A 21,283-nucleotide genomic window follows, 5' to 3' on the forward strand; every position below is an offset into this window, starting at 1 on the left:
TGAGTTGAATTTTCCGCCATTGATAGAAAAATTGAAAGCAAAGAAGCGAATAATGAATAGTAATTACTCATTCAATTACAACCTTAAAGTTATATCTAGGCAAAATATTTTTGTGCCCAAAACGTTGCGTGAAACTTAGCACAGATTTTAGATAAAGGGTGTGGCTAAGTAGGGTCTTGGCTGAAAGATGCACCTGTAGCACCTTTGTCAAACTTCATTATTTGCTATCCAGGTGAGGATTAATGTTTTTACAACTGAAAACAAGGAAAACAATACATGTTCGATTTAGTTTTAGCTAAATGCTAGAGACACGAACCTGTACGCATAATGAGGTAGCGAACAAAATGCATTCTAAAATCTGTCTGTTTGAATTTCTTTAGTGTTTCCAGTTTTCCCAACCATTTAAGATACCCACAGAATTATGTGAAAAACCGCTTTTTAGGAAAGTTTCTTTGCGAAGCGATTACTAAAGGCAGCTAAATGGAAGCTAAAGGCGAACACAAAATGACGTAAAACAACAAGAACATCTGGTTCCACTTACGTTGGTGCAGGTCCTAGCTTTTAAAGGATAAAGACTTTCTGCATGCTGGTTTGTGACTATTTTGTGCTCAAAACCAGCTTTATTTATAAACCTCAGGTGGAGTAAACACAACGAACTAAATTATCTCTATAATATGGCAATTCTCACGGTCCACTAAGCAACATCTATAGAAGGTTTTTCATGCCACGAAGTGCCTCAGAAATAAGCTTCCTGTTATTCTAATCGAGGGTATTATAAGAAAGTTAAAGCATAAATACGGCTGTGTTTTTCAGGCAAGTTTTCTTTACATTATGTTCAAGCACTTACCTGCAAACTGCTATGTTACCAAGGTAAATGAATTCGATGAAACGTGCCCGGGCATGGACACAATAAAAACAATCACAGTCAGGAAAAGTAAAAGAGCAAATGATGTTTGATAAACCAGCGTTTCTCTAAGATTAGAACATCCGATATTGTGTTGCTGTGGTGTTAAGAAAAAGTTAAAAATGTTCAGAAATTTCCAGTCCATAGTACACCTGATTCCATGAATTTACTCTTCGAACAATGAAGAGCCAGGCCGGAAACTTATAGAAAACATGGCAAAACATAACATTTTTGTTCATGTTATCTGAATGGTTTCTTTCTCGATCAAAAATTACCTCCTAAAATATGACATCTAGCTCTTATTCTCTATCAGATAAGTTTGTTTTGACGAGAAACCTATCATTTAAGGTCTAAAAAACCTCTTAAAATTGACCTTAAGAATACCTGTATTTACCGCCATTGCGACTCTTTCCGAAGATATCTTAAGCTTAGATTTTTGTTCGGAAGAGATATCTATCTAAAGCGCAGAATCTTTATTTGTCCTATTCATTTCTATCATGTCAATGGCATCCCAATTGCTTGTACGGCCACGGGAATACAAAGTAACAATTCTTAGCTTCAAAATATCTCATAGGAAGACACTAGTATTGTAACTTCAAGCACATGTTCACCGAACCCTTCTTATAAGATGAAAAGAAAACTAATAAAATTATTAACGGCTCGGGTTGTATCTCTCAGGTGATAAGTAAAGTGTATCACATAAGTTTATTTAGTTTGTTAAACTAAATCGCATTCGCGCGTAATAGTTGATAGCAAAGTCGACCTAAGTGATTGCGAATATGATAAGTTTTAACAACCTTAACAAAGCGAGGTTTCACACACATCTTCGGTCGAACTCACATGGGACTACCTGCGACTGAGTGAAAGAGCTCGCTCCATCTAAGTAGTCATTCGCTCTGACGAGGGAGTAAAACAAAAGGCTCCAAACTTCGGCTTTGAAACTCTTCACGTTGGTCAGTTGACATTATAAACTCAATTAAAAAGAAAAAGAAATATCTCGCTACTCCCGCCGACGCAGCACGACAATTTCTTTAGAAAACTACTTTATTCATCTGTCTACGTAGTAGCAAGCTATTATGTATTCGAGCGGCCACCTTGGAATCCCTCGTTGAAAATGTTACAGTTTATACCTGTAGTATACGTTATTGTTCTCACGCTTTTTTATTTATGTTTATGAACAAAAAGGAGCGGAAAAGCTTCTTATTACAGAAATAGACTTAGAAACACCAGAGAGAGAAAATTGTAGAAATCACTGAGCCATCTGATGCCTTGAATTATTGAGAGCTCGAAATAGTGGTACAAAATGTAAATTTACGGTTGATATTCATTCGTTCTAACGAAGGGCTAACGCTCGAAACGTCAGCTTTTTAACTCTTTACAGTGGCCAGTTTACAATTTCTACTTAGTTGATATAACCGAATTACAGTGGAAATAATTGGTTTCGTTGTTACATTGAGATTGTCATTGTTCCTTCTTTTGTTTTGTTTTTAAACTGGTTGCCTAAAGTATTTTGCATTTAGGAAACGTTTACTTTGACAGAAAATACACTGAGGCAGGAAACAAAACAACGGCGAAAAGAAAGATGCTTGTAAAAATGAAGATAATAAAATGAAAATGATGGAGAGAGTTCAGGAAGTAACCCAATAAAATTGCATGATGTATACCACTCAGTTCAGGTGCCTGCTAAAACTCAGACTCCCTCTAGGTGAGTTCTTAAAAAAATAACTGTGTCTAACTTTTATTACGTTTGATTCATGCCCACAGAGGAATTTTCTTTCACACAAATTCTTCCCAAAGCAGTCCGTTTATGTACAACTCAGAGTGCTTCAAACTTTTAAACTATTAACTTAACCAGAGGATTGGGACACCTCGGAGCAACTTACGTTCTGTGGAAGTTTAGACTTCAAGACGTACATGCATGGCTCTAAAAATTCATCCACCAGTATGTCATATAGCTTTTGTCTTTTAAGGTATTCTAATTACAAGTTTTTCCCTTCATTTAGAAAAACTTTTAAGGTCTTTAGAGTAAGTTGCCTCGAGGAAGCGAATTTTTCCCCAGCAAACCTAGTAGCTATTTGGCCAGATCCATCAACATCCACGTAGCAAACTAGAATGAACGATGACGCTCGTTACAAAACGCAATCATGTTTAATGACTTCACGAAGGTGAAGTATGCAAAGAGCTCTGTCTTAAAAAATGACGAGTTTCAAGAACGTCGTACGTAGAAGCAGCGTGGCCTCAAGCTCTGATTCAATTTGGATGCCTCGGAAAAGCACATATGAAAGCCACCCAATTAAAAACGGCGTGTATTACATGTGGAAGAAATAATGGAGGCCCAAAGGCCTCCTTTTCGTCCCATCTTATTGTGTAAATGCATGGAAAGAGTTTCAAATTAGATACAAAAAAACTATTACGGGTGGGTTTATGTATTGCGAGAGGAGAAATTAACTGCCAAGTGCAAGATTTGTAAAAAGGTAACTTCACCAATAACATGTTTAACACAAGCAACACAGTTCTGGTACGCCAAAGACAGATGTATATTGCCGAGCTGTTCGAAACCTCCTTATGGTAAACCACTTGTGGATGACAAGAGAAGTTTTGTACATGCATGCACGAAGATTTATCATCGACCACTACCTACAATTCATCACCTTTTCGCAGATATCACACAATCTTCGAAGGCATGATTTACCCTCCTATTGCAAGAAAATTTCTACCTTTGATTTTTCTTTTCGAATTTCCTGATGTTTATCTTATGCTTTCCTGATTTATATCTTATGCTTTCCGCACTTTACTTTAGTGGAGACCCTTCACATGTTACTGACACATAAGTTCCCTCGTGTGTAAACAAAAGAAGCGTGTATTTGAACAGGAACGGAGCCACAAACATTTTTGAATGTGGAAGTACACAGCATACTGCAGGTAAGCGCGTGGCGAGAGAAAACACTGTTTATCCAAAAGGAAATTAATTTTGAACGTTTCCAATCACATAAGACATCTGAAAATAGTCGGAGGAGAAAATAACAACCTTGAAACATTCAATAGTATTCATGGTAGTCCCACGTGCGCGTTGACATATTGCAGTGTTCTGAGGACGTGCACCATGTTGGGGGTTTGTTTGAAGGTTGTTGAGTTTTACCTTGAAAATGACCACAATGGGAATACCAGACGAGGAAAAACAGAAATGAAAACGACTAGTTATTAGTCAAGCTATGAAATACCAGCGTTTCTTTGTCTATTCTTCAGACGACACCCGTTTCCGTGTACAAAGTTGGCTTGAACAATTTCTAAGAAGACATTGTGCTTTTAATGAAGCCCAAATTCTGAGCAAGACTTAACGTGAGAAACAGATACCTAACAGTAAAAATTAAGCTCTGGTTGAGTACGAGATTTGCAAATGCACAATCGCTTTATTGAACCCCCTAAAAATGGAATAAAAAATTCAGGTCATTCGACTCAACATTCTGGGTAGGACATAAGTTTGCTTTAGAAAAGAAGTGAAAATTAATCGCACTTGTACGTAGAAAATTTGTCTTATTGTTTAAACCAAGTTTACGAATTAAGTATCGGCTAACTAATTCGTTGTTAGGGCGATATTCTGCTAATATCTGCACCTTTAATCGGAAATTGAAAGAGGCTATGAATTCAAGATAACTCAAGCGTAAAAGAAACGAATATTTTCTTTTTAGTTCATTAACTATCAAAAATAAATTCCCATAAACTTTTTTTCCTTTTTGATTGCTTCTTAATACACAAAGTTTTCTTGCCAACCATTTACTTTCTTAGGAATTTGCCCTATGGAATATAAAGTAAACATATCTGCGCGTAAAATATGACCTGATTTTCTTTTTGTGATCGTGACGTTCTCACGCAGTGTACAAAACAGCGATCGCCCCTATAAGTGGTTTACTTTATTAATTGCTCTAAGCCTTTGTTTTTTACTAAATCCATCTGTTCTTCGGTGCCTCTATGAAATGAAGTCATGCATAAAGCAAGTTATCTGTTGTGTCAGAGGGGTTTTTAAAAAAAAATATCAGCATTTACAAACCAATCAAGTCCAATATTGTTATATCATATTTTGTCTATGCAATGTTTTGTGTTTTCAAACGAGCAAGGCTAAATATTTAGACAAGTGAGTTAAGTGTACGCAATATTAATTTTACGGTTTGGGGCGAAATCAATTTTTACCGAGTGTATATTTCATAAACTTTGTATCGCTGGATAGAAAAGGCGAAACATAAAGTTCTTTTTTCCACTTCAATGATTCTTTGGTTATGAACAGAAACATATGTTTCTGTTGCTGGGCAGTAAATTTAGGATAATAGTTTTTTTAAAGAAGAACCATTAACAAATCTTGAATATGGCCCACTTTTGAATAACAGAAGTCGTGCTCAGAGCATGGTTTATGAAACAATGACACAATAATAGCATAGGACGATAGTCAGGATGTCTGCAAGTTGATAAAAAAAGCTCCTGTTTGTACACGATTCCGAGACAAAAACGCTCTTATCGTGGTTAAGAAAGATCGTAAGAAACGAGAAATTTAAAGCAGTATTCTTTAAAGAAGTAGCGTTGTCGTCTCTGTTCCTTGATTATCAGATTAACAAAGGCGAGGAATCAAGAACATGATATCATGTAATGATCATCCCATATAACACAACAAACAAGGAATTGAAAGTAGTACATACGAATGTTATGGGCAGGGCTTACCATCGAATACACTAAGTCGTTAATGGAAGAGCACAAATAATTTTTCTATCGTGACTGGCTTACCTTTGGTGGAACCCACCATATAATGGTTGCTAAAAGCAACAAACATGACAATCAGCTATTTTACAAAAGCCAGTATTCGATATTTAAAATGCTACTCGAGATAATAAAAACATCACGAAGCGGGCTTCATAAGAAAATTCAACGATATTGAAAACATTGAGTGAAGATAAAACGAAGAGCGCTTTCAATGGAATACAAGCAAAAGAGAAGAAGGTTCACTTTTGTAAAATGATTCGTCCAAAATCTAACATGGAAATTTGGTGATGTCTTTCAGGAAAAAAGTCTTAAAATCATTGTGTTATAAAGAGTAGCTGACCTTGCTTTTAAGCCTAAGGATAAATTCCCAAACGTCAATTATAGTCCAACGGAAAATAAGACTGTACCTTGATATCTATTGTGGATTTGGCAGCGTGCTTTTTAACCGCAAGCAGAATTGAAACAAATTTTAGACTTCAGGCTAAAATTTTTTATCCAACTTATCAGTTATCATAAACAATCTTGTGGCTATGTGTGTTTTAGTCCATTTTTAACTTGAGAAGCGGGCGCTAAGAGCTCCTACACTTCTACGCCTCGATGGTGTCACTTTAAACTTCGAAGAACCAGGTTGAAGGCCTTAGTAAGAGTGTTATTTAATTTGAAACCCTCAGAGATCGCACTTGCGTTGTTAAAGCAGGATGACTTGTTCAGCGCGATTTAGCATTTCCCGCAAGTAGTTCAAAATTACAGAGCTACAAATATGTTTACCCGGATAACTTCGCTTTATATTGTTTTCCCGCTCCCAATTACGAGGTAAAAAAAAAAGATTCAGAAAAACAATTATCCTCTGCTGGGAACGGTCATTCATTTCATTTTACATGACAATGCAAGGCATATAACTCAATTTGACAACGTTGGGATGAAATACAGAACAACCTAAATATATATTTGAATACGCTCGCGAAAAGGCCTCCGTATACCTTTTGACTTAATTACGTTGTACATTTAAAGCTGGGAGAGTCAAGAAAGCCTGTGATAGGCAGTAGTTCCTTTTATCGCATTTATTGCAATACTTAAAACAAACTTTAGGCTTTCAGTCTTCAGCTTCAAACCTCAACCGCTTTCTTCTTCTAAGGGAAATACTTTCTCTTTGGTGTTGCCTGCCTCTCGTACAAAAGCGCTCATTAACAAAATAAAACCGTTATAAACCGAAGCTATCTATGTTTGAACAAATTAACTGTGAGCTGATTTTTCGTCTCTTCCTTTGTTTCATGCGTCGTAATAGTTGATGATGTGTACAGAGACATCAACTCTTTACGAAGGTGAAAAAACACACTATTGACAACAACTTTGTCTTTCGATGAGATTCAAATTAGCCCAAAAAGTGTTCCATGTCTAATCACGTGTAATTAAAAACTGTAATTCAAAATACAGCTACCTCGCCGTTTCCGTTCGAAAATCAACAAAATAGTAATACTCCAATGAAGAACTCGGTTTTTTAACTTTCGTTTTCACAATATAAGCAGTGCAGAGTCGATTGCAAATCGTTTATTGTATGCGCTTACTCAAAACATTGTTTAAAAAAGCCTATCGCCATTGCTGTCTTGAACTTATTAATTATGCTTATTTAGCCTTTGTACACGGTCGTTAATGAAAGAAGAGCAAGCAGGTACCACTCAGAGGGAAGACTTCTTGATAATTGGTTTTCAACGAGGGACAAACCTTCATGATTTCGTGTCAAATTTAACATGTCAGTACCTCCCCAACTGAAAAAAAAAAACTTTTTCATTTAATGCTCCAGGTAAACTTAATCGTTAATTGAATGGGTTAGAAAAGCCCTCTGTTTTATTCCGAATCAAATGGTTTTGTAAAAACAGCTTCATACATTGGAACCTTTGACATTACCCTTGGTTAAAGCGAAATACTCCCTTGAAGTCCTGACTAAGCTTTAACTGGTGACCTTCTCGAATGAAAAATTTTCTGGTATAACCTAAAAATAAGATCACTACAATTTTCCACGCAAATAAAACAGCTCTTTAAAGAGTAATTTTTTTCACCCTTTTTTCTTAATTTCATAGTTTAATTTTGTACTGCTTACCGTAGTGACATATGTTTATGAGGAAGAAAACTTTTTGTTTTATTCATTGTGTAGTTTTTACTTATTCTCTAAACATTGAATCTCCGCACCAGCTAGCTGTCAGCCACTATTGAATACTGAGATGTAAAGTTTAAAACAGAATCTATACGAAATAGTTAAAGGGGCAAATGGAAAATGTTCTTTGGCAAGTATATCTGTATTTTATCGCTTGAGTAGAGTTATTCGCCCTCCGCTATAGAGATTATCATCTGATGCTACACAAAAACATGGATCCCAAAATAACTCAAATTCCATTTTAAATTTTACATTTAACAGATTTCTCATACTTTTCGGAACAGTTTTTTTCGGAACACCCTAAATAGGTGTTTTGAGCAAAACTTAAGACCATTAAAAAGCTATTGTTTCGAACGTGCCAGCTGTATTTCACAACCCTGCAGCTGATCTCAGTACGCTCAACTCCCGCACAGAATTACATGAATAATTCACGACTTCATTGTACTTATTGTTTGGCCTCTCCTATATGAAGTACCGAAAAATCGACGAGGCATCAGAAGGGTTTTACAGCTTCATGTGCACTCGTGAACGCGCGATATTAAAACAAATCGAAAGTCAGGTGATAAATCCATAATACTCACTTCTCATCTGCTCAGCGCCGTTTTTTGAAGGATCAACACGCAGAAAGAATTTCTGACGGAACGTACCATTAACACGCAAAGAGCCCTGAGTACGCGCCCAAAACCTGCGGACAACCCAAGCACTAGAGAAAGAGACATGGCAGATTCAGATGAGCACATAAAACGTCCCATGAACGCCTTCATGGTTTGGTCAAGGACTGAACGCCGCAAACTTGCTCTCAAGTATCCAAACATGCTGAATTGTGAAATCAGCAAACTACTCGGTGCCGAGTGGAGTCGCTTAAGCGACGAAGAGAAGAAGCCTTTCGTAATGGAAGCCAAGCGTTTGCGCTCAATTCACAGCCAGAAGTATCCAGATTACTCTTACAAACCGCGTCGGAAGAAGAACAAAAATGCCCGCAGCAAAGACACCTATGCTACGTTTGGTTACAGCTCCAACTTCGATGTCCTCTCGCCAAGCTACAGCTACCCAATGCATCATTACCTCAGTCCCCATGTCCCCCCTTACAGTGAAGCCTTCATGATGCCGTTGGTAAGTGCACCCACAGCAACCGTAGCTAAACGCCCATACGTTCCAAGTGGATACTCTCTACCAAGCCAGGATCCCCACATTTCACCCAGTGAGTATCCACATCACAGCCACGTTCCAGTCGCGCTTGTTTCTCCAAGTTCAAGTTATCAAGCTCACACCATGTCTGAACGAGCTCAAGAAAAAGCACCCTTATTTTCTCCGTTCCAAAGCCCGTATTATAAGTCTTACTATGGCCACGGGCAATGCCCCATGGTCTCGCAAAGCCAATTAGGAACTAATATTCCTCGCTAGAAGAAATCAGCCATGTTAGTGAAAACGCACTGCAAATTTGTGCATTTCAAACACGACAAAAACATGTTTCCTGACATTTGTTTTGTATATGACTTTTGATATCGAAGGTAATATTGAAATATTACAAACTCTGTGTATAAATTTATTTCTCTGCACGTCAAACCATATACTCAAAAAGTGTAAAGTACGTTGTTGCAAGCAATTCTTCCAGAGGAGAAAAGATTAATGAATAAAGAGGTTGTTTTAAACAGAAAGCGTTTTGTTTGTCACTTAATGTCGTTTGCTGGTCAGCCGTTTGGCTCGACAAAACGTGACACTTGTAATAACCCCAGGCACGGGATAAAAGGTAGCGACCGATTCCAAAAGGCTTGTAAGGAATAATTCACGGTTTAACCAAGTAACAATGAAGCCCAGCTCTCAAAATACTTCAACCTGTCTTAAAGAAAACAGATACCTGAATTTGTGTCATGGTGAAACAATACGACAACCAACACACTGCGAATAACTGAATAGCGAGCGAAGCCACAGTAATATACTAAACCAAATCATTTCTCAATCAGTGGATATCATTTTGTATCGCGATACCTAAAAGAGATTGAATTTCCCTACACGCGTATGATCACGGATCAAGTTCCATAGAGAATTTCGAGGTAAAATACCACTGGATATTCTGGCGCATTAGAAGTGATTCAGAGAATAAGGTAAATCTGTTTAAAAATATTTTTATTTCAAGTTGGATTCAGTTTAACCAAAACAATAACGCCTAAAACACAGAGTGGATCAAGCTTGCCTTCAACGATAGTCTATCAAGACTGGTTTTAAAATGTGGGACAATCTGCTTGACGAAAAAATATGGACGCACCAAATAGCCATAGACCTTTTTGAATAGACAATACCTTAAAGACGCGAAGCAAAACGATATTTCTTATCCCCGATTTTTTCTCTGAACGCATATAAAAAGAGGAGTTCATCTCCATCGATATAAGTATGCTGGTTAAAGATTTCAATTTTCCTTTAATACATTTTTTTTACTAATAACCGAAGGCAAGAGAAGGGGCGAAGTGCCTTTTAATTGTCAAGAGTTTATCAATCTCTTAAAGTTGTGCAAGTTAAACTTGAAAAAAAAAGTCAACAATAAAAAAATAAAGGCCACATTGAAATGTGATACTAAAGAGTATGTTCGCAAGGCTTCAAATTCAGAGAAAAAAGAAAAACCACAACAAAAGCTACAGTAGCATTTTTATAGTCAATTATACCAGATCCTATTCTATCTTTTTGCTGGTAAAGTCTAACTTGAGGATATATTTTCATGGTTATGCTGCTCTGTGACGATCGACAGAGAGGTAGGATCCTCTTCTCAAGTATAAAAGTGTAAAGTTATCACAAAATACTGAAAACAAATTTTAAGGCAAGTCTGATGAAATGAAAACGTTGTCAATACATTTGATGACAACAACCCGGAAAGCATTTCATCAGTTAGAGTTAAAAGAAATACCTTAATGCATTGCCTCTATCATTCAGTTAAAAAGGTTACCTTGGGTCCGCATACTTTCAATTTTGTCATTTGATACTCATACATTTAAAAAACCTTTGCCGAAATTACTGTTTTATTTAAAGTACTCCAACTAACAGCAATGACGATGAAGGACATACTAATTTCTAACGGCCACAGGTTAGATTATACGCGCAAAAACAGATTTCAAAATGGTGATAAAAAATTACTTTCTTTTTCACATATATTTATCGTTCTATATATAAATATATATCAGGATATAAAAAGTCATAATGCTCCTTGAACTACTGTTAGCTATGGCACCCAATTAAGGCCTACTAATTCTATTCAAAATTTATATTAAGACTTGCTAGCTGGACATGGGGAAACTCCTTACATGTACAAAACAATCATATTTATCCAGAGAGAAAGAAAGGCAATTTTGTTCAACACATTGATATTGAAAGATTCTTCAACCTTTTTTGACAAACGAAAAAATAGGGGGAAAAGCACAACTTTGAATTAATTTAACTGTTTTCATGGTGGCGAATTCATCATCTGACATTTCCGAAACACCTGCCCCGCCTGTTAGGCGACAGCAATAAGAATTTGCCTCGAAGTCTCCCATAACAAAGTTGAAACCACAACATCTCAGTAAACTATGGCGAGTTTCCAAACGATGCAGATTGTTGGAGTAAAAAAAAACTCATCTCAAACATGTCTAAGATATATTTACTTTTCTGTTTTAAGTTATTGTGTATGTGCCCACATACATCCAAACGCATTTCTGGCTTGCTGACCGGAGCATTTCAATGACAAAGCACTGTTTGAATGCCAAATGCCATGAAGGACTGTTCTATTTCCTATATTGTATTATTTATTTCGAAAACCTATTTTCACACTCTCAATAACATCTTTAATTTGTTGTATCAAATAGGATGGGAGTGTTTGAAAAGGAATAACCTAAATGTTGTATTACTTGACTAAAGAGGCAGTTGAATTAGTTCTCCGTACGAATATTCAATTTTTACTTATACTACTTGTATTGCGGCCCATAGAAGGATAACCTGTAATGATTAGCAAATGGCTAGGACTTAAGCCATCTAAAAGTAACAAAAGTCCTTCTGTCATTTAGTTGCGATTTGCTCTTTGATGAAAACGAGAACATTCTTTCTTTAAAGGATATTTTGTTCATCGAGTAATAAAAATTACCTTCTGTAATGTCCTTGAGATATTATAAATTTATCAGTCTCAGGCTGCTGATGTTTTATTTCTTGAAAGATAAAATCAAGTTTTGGAAAGTTGTCAAATTTTCTTTTACTTGTAATCAGTTTGCGGTTAATAACAGGGTATTGCATGGAGCCGACAGTTTAAGATGCATCCTTCAGATAATAAAAGAACCTTTTTGCCCTCTCTAAGAAAAAAAATCAGCTGTGAGCTAATACGAATTAAAATGGAAACATAGAAGTAGTTGAAGATGTTTGAATGAAGAATTATGATGCTTCATTGCCTCTCGTTTCGGACATTGTTAAGGATCGGGTGTAACTCTGCTGCGAGTACCTGCTTTTTCAGACAGTATTCTTTCTTCGCTTTACTAAAATCTTTCACTCGACGCTAGCAATTCAACGCTTACAACATTATTATATGCCAAAAATATGGACTCTCCAAAAAACAAAAAAGATTGTGTTTAGATGCTCGTTTCATTCAACCTGTGCCAAGAACCTCATCTCCAACTGCCTCATTCAGCGAAAACAGTTCACATAAGAATCCCTTAGCCAAAACTGAATATCGACAATCTCAGTCTGGCAGTTTCATATTTTGATTCTTAATTTGAAATTGAAACTAAATTGTTTATCTCTCAGCTTTGATAGCAAGAGTCGTTTTCCTGAAAGAGAGATTCTGTTGTAAAGAAAACATGTACAATAACTAAAATTATTATTCAACTGCGCTTCGCAGAGTACAAATAAAGCCCAAGACGAGTGCAAATATCACGCGATATTTGTTCTCCAGAAATATCCGCGAAATTCGCCCGCACTGAAATAACAATTTGGCGTGTTGGATAGTAAATCTCTTATTGGACGTTTCGTTGGGTAGTATCGCTGAGTATTTTGACTCGTTATTTGCATTTTGACGAGCCCATAAGGTTCGTCGAAATACGGCACAACTCGGTAAAAATACTCAGCGATACTACACAACAAAACGTCTAATACGATATATATATCTTGAGTAAGCAAAACACAGAATTGATTCGTCATTGGGATGTTGGCTCCAATATGTAATCGCCTCTTCTAAAGTGTAAAATAGAGAATTAGATGAAAAAAAAACCAAAATCTTTGAGGCGAAATGAACTTGAGATTTCCAAGACTTAAAAGGTGTGGCAAACTTGAGGCAACAGGCCGTTGCTACTGGTGTCTTTCACAGACTGCTTTGTAGTACTTCTTCCAAACATTCGATAAGATCGCAAGGTAAAATTCTAAACGGTTCTAACGGTTTGTACGATTTACTAAAGGGAGAAGAACACTCAGTTGGAGGCATAAAAAATTCCGCTTACATTTTATAACTTGAAGAAGCAAATTACCGCTACAAATGGTGTGTGTGGGCATCAATGATTTACCAACTGTCACAGAGGCAGGTTAAGTATACGTATGGCATAATGCAGTGAACCGTCTTCTGTTGCAAAATTAACACACTGTCTGCTAAGCCTGTTCAAATTTACGAGATCTCAGAATATCAATCTTAAAATGGACACTACGTCAAGCGAAGAAAATACTAAAAGAGATGGCATCTTCAGCGAATTTACAAAAGTTGTGCTTCATATAATTATAATTCCTCCGAGTAAAGGCTTGCGCTCGAGACGTGAGCTTTCCAAAGCAGTAAGTCCCCACCTTTATCATATGAGTAATTAAGCAACTGTTTTACTTGCCCGTGAACATAGCACAAATATTTTGCTTAGCAACCAATAACCATGCTTTATAAATACATATTCTGTTTTTTTGTTGTCTTCAGTGTCAAGTGTTAATGTCGAGGATAGTTGTTGTTATTCAAAGATCGTTGTAGAAACATCAAACTTAAGAACCTTTTCATTTTTTGTACAAAATTAAACAGCAAATGACCGGAATTTCCGCCCTGCTGCAACTATGTTATTTATCGTACAAGGGGCGCAGGTGAGAAGGTCGAGGAGGGCAATTGAAAACAGCCTCCACGATACTTTCTGAACCTTATTTAGGAATCCTGCTTTAAATTTAGATGTTATGTAATGCAACGCTCGTCGTCGTGTGTTTCTACACGTGAGTCAGAGTCATAACAGGAAACAGAGCAACATAATAAAAAAAAAACGAACCTCGAAGAATCCTTTCAAAATTGCGGCTACAAAACACTACCATAAAGTATCATGAAAAAAGATGAAATTCGTACCCCTAACATCAATACTTTTATTTAGCAATCTCTATTAATGTTTTACGATCATTAATCTTTGGATTTGAGGTATACCCTCCAATCATACATAAAGTAATCCAAACCTCTGAAAATGTGAAAATTATGGACTTGCTTTCAGTAACAATCTGTACAGCTGCCTTTGTACGGTGATTCCTCTCTATAATAAATCTTTTAAATTAATTTTAAATTAAGCTTTCAATCATCTGTCTCAAGTCCCTTCTATATTTCTGGAAAAACGATTTTCAAGTCTAAAGGACATCGTTTCAAAATCACGTTAAGCTTTATGTTATACCTCATATAGGTTTGTCAAGGTAGGAATGTGTTAACAGATTCAAAAATGTCTCCTAATGCAGCTTCGGATTTTTAACCCAGTCCTTGAAAATTCCAGTTAATATTTAAACTAGAAGAGCCATTGACGGCCAAAAAAGAATGCATTCTGACAAGTACTGCCGGTAGTTGAGAGAGAACAGATGTTTTCTAATAAAAAAAAAAAAAAACATTGTACAGCGAATTAGTGAAAAGTTTTCAACAAACGAGAATTGTCTTTGTAACGGATAACAGCATGAAGTCAGTATACAGAAAAAATGAAAAAGTCGACCTGCGAACTCTTTCTAGGTATTCAAGAAACATTATTACCATACATGAGAGAGCATTTAATATTATACCAATGGAAAATATCATATCACTATGTCAATTCCTAAATCTGCACTATTTCCATTTTTCGATTAAAGCAGGTACACATTGCACTCGAAGATCAACATTCAAACAACAACGAGCTTTTAATTAGCAAAATTGTAATGTTTTATTAATTGATCCATGTAGTTTCGAAATTCAGGTCGACAAAGTTTCTTAAGAGCGACAAAACATATGCGGCTAGATATAGCAGGAGGGGTTTTGGAATTTTTTCAAAAATGAGTGGAAAACGAGATACTATAGATAGTAAGTTAAAAATTGCGATTTACAAACCATGGTTAACTCTGCTAGACACAAAAGAGAGAGCATGAATTTCTTAAATAATCCAGTGGCATAGGATGATGTTAAATCGTCCATAACGATTTTACTAGTGTAAAACTGAAAGTTGTTCTTGGAAAATATTTCTAACGAAAGAAATAAAAAAAATTGCGTGCAATTCTGAACGAGTATTAAATTGCGTTGACCTATCTTAAATACACATGAAACTGTTCCAAACAACAGAATGGCAGTGCAAAAAGGAAACCACAATTAGTGATGTGGCAGTCTCCATTTCACTCTTGAATATCACTCTTTTCTCCATCTTCATATAATATTCTGGATCTCTGGTCTTTCTTAATTTCAATAAAAAGTCACTTAGCTACAGGAAGCATACACCTTGAAGTAAACTATAGGTACAGTGTACCGTATGTCGACTTCTTCGTATTGGGTAGCAAGGGACAACATTAACAGGGGAATTATACCTAAAAAATTACAGGGTTTTTTTTTATTAAGACACATTCGTAGGAACACCTTTCCAATACTGGAACCTAAAAGAAAACGGCAGAGAAAATATTTTAAAGAAATGAAAATTAAAGACAGTAAAAACAGTCGGATCACAGTCATTGCCTAAACTTTCCTACTCGGAAAAAATAAAATTTCAGGATTATTCCGTGACATTAAATTTGATAATTTCAGGACTCGACGTTTTCTTACCAACTATTATTACAATATGCTATAAAAATATATATAGATTCTCTCTCGTTACATAAAATAAAAATGTCATAAACTTCAACGACGATTTCCAAAAGTAGGAGTTGGGCAAGGCAGTTAATTGCAATTCTGGGACAAAGGAGAATAAAATGAATCTTTACAAAACTCTTTTATAATATGCATACCACACCCTGAATGTCTGTTTTACAGTTAAACAGGTTGGGGGTTAATAGGTGTGGGTGGCAGGTTCAATAAAAAGTGAAAAAACAAGGTACTTTTCACTCTCTGTATCCCAAATTAAAGTGACAGTCGAGCGAAGGCAGCTCCACAGCAGGTGATCAGTGCATTCCATACCAGGTTCATTGTTTAGTTTAAAAATGTAACTAATATTTATAAATGACCTAAGATATCACATGGCCACTAAGACATACAAGCTTGTCCTTCTAGTGCTAACAGCATCTCTAACACGAAAGAAATAGGTGTATGCCCCATATGGCCTCTTAGTAACAGAGACGTCCGCCATTAGATCCGAAGGTAAGTGCGACTGCGAGTTCGAGATCTTCCCATAATGCTACAGTGAGCGCGCGAGAGACTTTATTCCTTTAGCGGAAAAGTCGCAGTAGGCTTCGAGATTATAAGACGAGTTTTTGCAGATGGTGGAAAAAAAACAAGATACCGACATATTTGCAGCCATTATTTCTTCAATGAGGAAAGCGCTTGACTAAGTCCAGTGACAATGACTGGGCAAGCTTTGTTAAAAAAGACCATAGTGATTCTTTGCGAGGTAAACAAATTCTCAGAATTTAGCGAAAAAAATTACTTGTCCCAGAATCCCCAGAAATTCAATCTATTCATAGATCAAATACATTAAACATCTTCTTACTTGTCAAACACAGCTCTGTATCTTTTGACAAACATTCGCCTTAGACTTCCATTAGGTTCCATGAGGCGATTTCCAAGTTTACTCTGACCAGAGGAGATCTTACGGAGATCGAAACGTGGGAAGAATCTGAACAACAAAGCATCGATAAGAGTTCCATGTTCAATTTGTAGTAAATTTCTGTCCTCGAGGGTCCCGGTAAAAAGAACCTGGCAGTAACTTTGTACTTTAGGGCGGAAAAGGCTAATGATTTACAATTCAGCAAACTTCTGAAATTTGCCAAGAGCTGAGAGAGAGCGCAAAAGGGTGAATAGATACTCATAAGAAAATAGCAACTACAGCACTGCAGAGAGTAAAGTTTAACCATCCATTATAACTTAAACCGCTAAAAGTGACTAGTGTCTTATTCCTACTCAAATATCACCCTAAATCAAACATCAAATAAAGGAAATGATCATCTCCTAAAAATTCTCTTGATCGCTAAACTCTCCTTGTCCGCAACTAAGAAAAGGTATAAAGAACAGTATGGAGAAAATGCATACTGATGTTAGCAAGGGTGTAGAGGGCTAACCAGTTTTAACTTGCGCCGCCCAGATACCATTAGGGAGCTACCAGCTAAGATGAAAGGCCACACGTTTGGAGTGAGGAAAACCATAAAAGGTTTGATTTGACTGATCCAGCACTAAGAGTCAAATGAGTTGCCGTCAACCACTGTCGAGTTGTTGCGAAATACCTTACTTCTAAAGAAAGCTATAATTCTGTGAAGAGCATTTGTGGCCCCAAGGCTCTAGGAAGATAGCTATGACAATACCGATAACTTAGTGTCTTACTTTCCGTCTGAGGTACTGTCCCCTGTTCCTAGCAAATTTATATCAGAAATAAGTTCATCCACAGAGATGCCGTCACCAGGGTCATCCGTTGGACCCATACCAAACACGACTGCGTTACAAAGCCTGAGAAGACAAGAGACAAAATTGGTAAGACTTCCTGAAAAACTTTGCTAACGTGAATGCAGCAGTGGCCAAACTCTGACGAAGACGGTGGGCAGTTTTAAACCGATCAATAAAAAGTACAATCATCTTTATGTTACTTTATAGAAAGCTCACCTTAAATTAATAACAATTCGTATACTTTTTCACTCTTAATTACCTTACAGACTGTTCCATGTTCAGTTCTTTTTCAGTACACATGTTAAAGAAAGTCAACACGGCCAACTCGGCCCATTCCTCTCCCGTCTCTACAATTGCCGCTGCCAAACAAACAACACCGAGTTCAGTTACATGTGATGTAAATTCTACAACACAAAATGTATAAAAATAATTATGTGCAAGGGTTAGAACCTAATCGTATTCGCTGAGGGTGGTACAGGGTTTATAGGCGCTGCGCGCTCGTTTGATTTTGAAGTCACATGTCTGATTTCAAATTGCACTTCACTCAGTTCAGTTACCATTATTTATAACCCAGCTGAGATGTGATTTTCCTCCTTGAGATACACGTGGCCCGTGAATTTTTTCGTTGATTTTGTGACACCTTGTACACCAGAAAGGAGAATCGAGGTTTTTCCTTCTATGTACGTGAAATGAGGTCAGACCCACTCCCCTCCCCCCTGCCGTTTGCTTTGCTACACTCTTCTCTTATACGATACAAACATCGTGCTCATAATTGATTTGCTAAAGAGTGCGACGATCATCCAGCTCTTCGAGCCTCTGTTATTCTAACCAATGTGACTTAAGACTTGTCAGAAGTGATTCGTCCGTTGCTCTGTGTCAAAAACTGAACTTAAAACAAAGTCTTCTGTGATTTATCTTCGCTCATGATCTGTTAAAGCGTAGACCCATGGCTGGCGCCAAGAAAATGGTTTACGTTTTTTTTTTCCTTATTTACAAAGTGTCTAAAATGTTTGCGAGATTTTGATTAATTAAGTAAGGGAAGGTCTGGAAAAGTTATAATCAGACTTGTTTGCTCGAAAAAATATACAAAAGACTTAAAAATACCTAAACTGATACATTAATCTAAGAGCAGTCGAGTGCCATGGGAGAGTTGAACATATTACTTGTAAAATCATGCTTCTGTTCCTCACAAAAGACAACTAGATCCCATTTGACTTTGTTTTGATCTGTCCACTTAACAGTAGACGCTAATATGTTAAATGACTTAAATGCACTTACAATCTTTGTTAAGATTCAGAGGACAGGTGACGTCACAACTGTTAGTATCTTCCCGAAGAATTTCGTTTATCTGGCAGAAGCAAACAAATTGAGTTTATTAGCTACTGTGAACCGCAGGTAAATGTAAATAAACTGTAATGTTGATTTCAGGATGTAAAGAAAGCAGCACTCCACAGCTGTGGCAAGAAACACTCAAGAGTAGAAGACCATGGCCGAAAAACAGTACGTAAGTAGCAGGTTTTCCCAATGAAAAAGTCGAAACGACCACTTTCCACTTACTGGACAAGCCTGAGAGATTCTTTACAAGATCACAGTGATCGGTTCGCATTGGTAATAACAAAGCGAATTCTGTCTCCTGTTCATATCGGAAAGTTCAATCCAACTAGCAAACTGATATTTCTCCACGGTAGGAGATTTTCAGCAAACTTACACTCCGGGTTGAAGTATTCATATTTATGTATAAAAAAAAAAAATTCTCAAATGTAATTTCATGCGATAATTTGAAATTCTTGCAAGGTAAAGCCTGGTGAGGGCAATGGACCAGCACTGTTGACCGCGCTCATACGAAGGGAACATGAGTATATTACCAACAGTAAGACTTACATCTTTACCGATGTTCCAGTTGTTATTTGAATCATCATTTGGATCTGTTTTTTTCCAGGACTGGACGCAGTTAAAGAATTCCAACTATCGCACATCTCAGTACGGCTTGCTAAGTTCAAAAGTCTGCTTCAATTTAAATACTCCCGGTCGAATTGTTCGCGCTTGAGTCGTACATGTAAATTCGCGCCCAAAAAATCTCGGTCCGTAACTTTCAGTTAGGACCTCGAACTGGGTTCGTAGAAGGATAGGGCTCTCTCTCAAATGTTGCTGTCAATTTAAAAGTGGCTCTAAGCCTCTGAGATGGAAAGTAACTTTGCAAATAAAACAAATTGCGGGCACGATTTTTGGCTGATTGATGTTCATGTGTACTCATAGGGGGTTAAAACTCAACAAAATTTAATTGAATCTGCATTGAACAGGTTAAATGATCGCTGTGCGTATTAAAGGATACAAATTCTGGCTTGATAATCTCTTCATATTGAAGAAGTTGACGTATTCTTAAAAGCGGTGTGCCTGAGTGCGACAAAATATGTCAGTAATGGCGGTCGGTCATGTAATTCCCGGTCTCATATTATTTTTATCTTTTTACTTGTTCTCAACAAACACAAAACTCCGAGTGACTCTGAATCAATCTATGACTTTGAAAGATATCACGGACAATCGATCTTCAATCCAGTAGAGTATTTCTGTACAGAAATCTACTCTCTGCCTTAGGAAATAGGCGGTAGCCATCTTGGATTTAAGACCAACGCTCAAAGAAGAGTGTATTTGAAGGCGAAGGTGCGCTATGATCCAAAAGCGGTTGCCAGTTTTCAACTCACCAGGTTAGCTATGGGTGAGAATATTTGTCCGAACCCTGGCCCTAATGCCAGATCTAAAAGTTCGACCAAACCGAAATACAACTCTTGTGGAAGGACAATAGCTAGCAATCATAGATTTGTAAGCTGCCAGGTTTGTGGGCTCTTGTATCATATGAAATGTGGAGGCTTGAAGCTGATCATGAAGGAATACGAGCAGTTGAAATCTGGTAATAATGGATCATGGATTTGTGTAGTGTGTTTTGTTTCAAGTCCTCCCTCAAGAAGTTAGCTTCAACTCTTTAAATGACTCACTGAACGATTCAGAGGGTAGCAACAGCAACATTGGTGATGAAGCTAACGATTCACCATTAGATAATCTCTGGAAACACAGACAAGCATATCCTGGCTTATTTTTGATGGCACATCTCAATTTTAATAGCATACAAAATAAGTTTGATGTGCTGAAACTAGTTAATGCCAAATTAAGGGCTGGAATTCTAGTTTTAACTGAAACGAAGATTGATGCAACTTCTCCTGACAGTCAATTTAAGATATCAAACTATCGACTTTATCGTAAAGATCGAGTTAAAGGAGGAGGAGGAATCTTGGCCTATATTTCCACCATGATCCCTTCAAGGAGGCTTAAATTAAGAAAATCATGTAGAACCATCGAGTCTCTGGCCATTGAGGTAAAGCTGGGGGATTCATATGCTGTGGTGCTTGGACTGTACAGACCCCCACATAACACGGGTCTTAATTACTATGAAACACTGGAGGATGAGTTGAACGAGGTAACAACATGGCCCTCTTCTCAAAGTCAAACAATCATAATTATGGGAGATTTGAATCTGGATAGACTGAAACCTAGTGATTGAGAGAGAAAAATGCTAATTGATTTGGAAGAGGTACAAGAGCTCACGTGTTTGATTAATCAACCAACACGCGTGATTACAACACCTCAAACCTTATTAGATGTGATACTTGTTAATTCTCCTAACTCTATAAAGGTATCAGGCGTAGCTGAACTGGGGCTC

General features: G+C 37.0%; 2 protein-coding genes across 9 annotated transcripts in view; one reads left to right on the plus strand and one right to left on the minus strand.

Annotated features, from left to right (window-relative positions):
- The first annotated feature begins 8,287 nt into the window (after positions 1-8,287).
- LOC111339334 (transcription factor sox-3) overlaps positions 8,288-21,283 on the plus strand; it is a 14,877-nt gene continuing 1,881 nt past the window's right edge. The window contains exons 1-3 of one of the 5 annotated variants that reach the window (XM_088753087.1): positions 8,288-9,910; positions 18,997-19,072; positions 19,508-21,283. The exon at positions 19,508-21,283 is cut by the window's right edge and continues 1,881 nt beyond it. In XM_088753087.1, coding sequence (XP_088609213.1) covers positions 8,523-9,209 — 687 coding nt within the window. In that variant the 5' untranslated portion in view covers positions 8,288-8,522 and the 3' untranslated portion in view covers positions 9,210-9,910; positions 18,997-19,072; positions 19,508-21,283. Of the gene's footprint in view, positions 9,911-18,996 lie in introns of all 5 variants that reach the window. The other 4 variants (XM_088753088.1, XM_088753089.1, XM_088753090.1 and 1 more) reach the window with 4 other exon arrangements.
- The window catches only part of LOC111339325 (NADP-dependent oxidoreductase domain-containing protein 1), a 13,763-nt gene continuing 6,592 nt past the window's right edge, over positions 14,113-21,283 (minus strand). For all 4 annotated transcript variants that reach the window (XM_088753084.1, XM_022945953.2, XM_088753086.1 and 1 more), the window contains exons 8-14: positions 19,901-19,962; positions 19,450-19,509; positions 18,847-18,916; positions 17,828-17,927; positions 17,509-17,631; positions 16,682-16,807; positions 14,113-15,635 (exon numbers count right to left, since the gene is read on the minus strand). In XM_088753084.1, coding sequence (XP_088609210.1) covers positions 15,596-15,635; positions 16,682-16,807; positions 17,509-17,631; positions 17,828-17,927; positions 18,847-18,916; positions 19,450-19,509; positions 19,901-19,962 — 581 coding nt within the window. In that variant the 3' untranslated portion in view covers positions 14,113-15,595. The remainder of the gene's footprint in view (positions 15,636-16,681; positions 16,808-17,508; positions 17,632-17,827; positions 17,928-18,846; positions 18,917-19,449; positions 19,510-19,900; positions 19,963-21,283) is intronic.

The sequence above is a fragment of the Stylophora pistillata genome, chromosome 3 (assembly GCF_964205215.1).
Source record: "Stylophora pistillata chromosome 3, jaStyPist1.2, whole genome shotgun sequence".
Classification (NCBI taxonomy): domain Eukaryota; kingdom Metazoa; phylum Cnidaria; class Anthozoa; order Scleractinia; family Pocilloporidae; genus Stylophora; species Stylophora pistillata.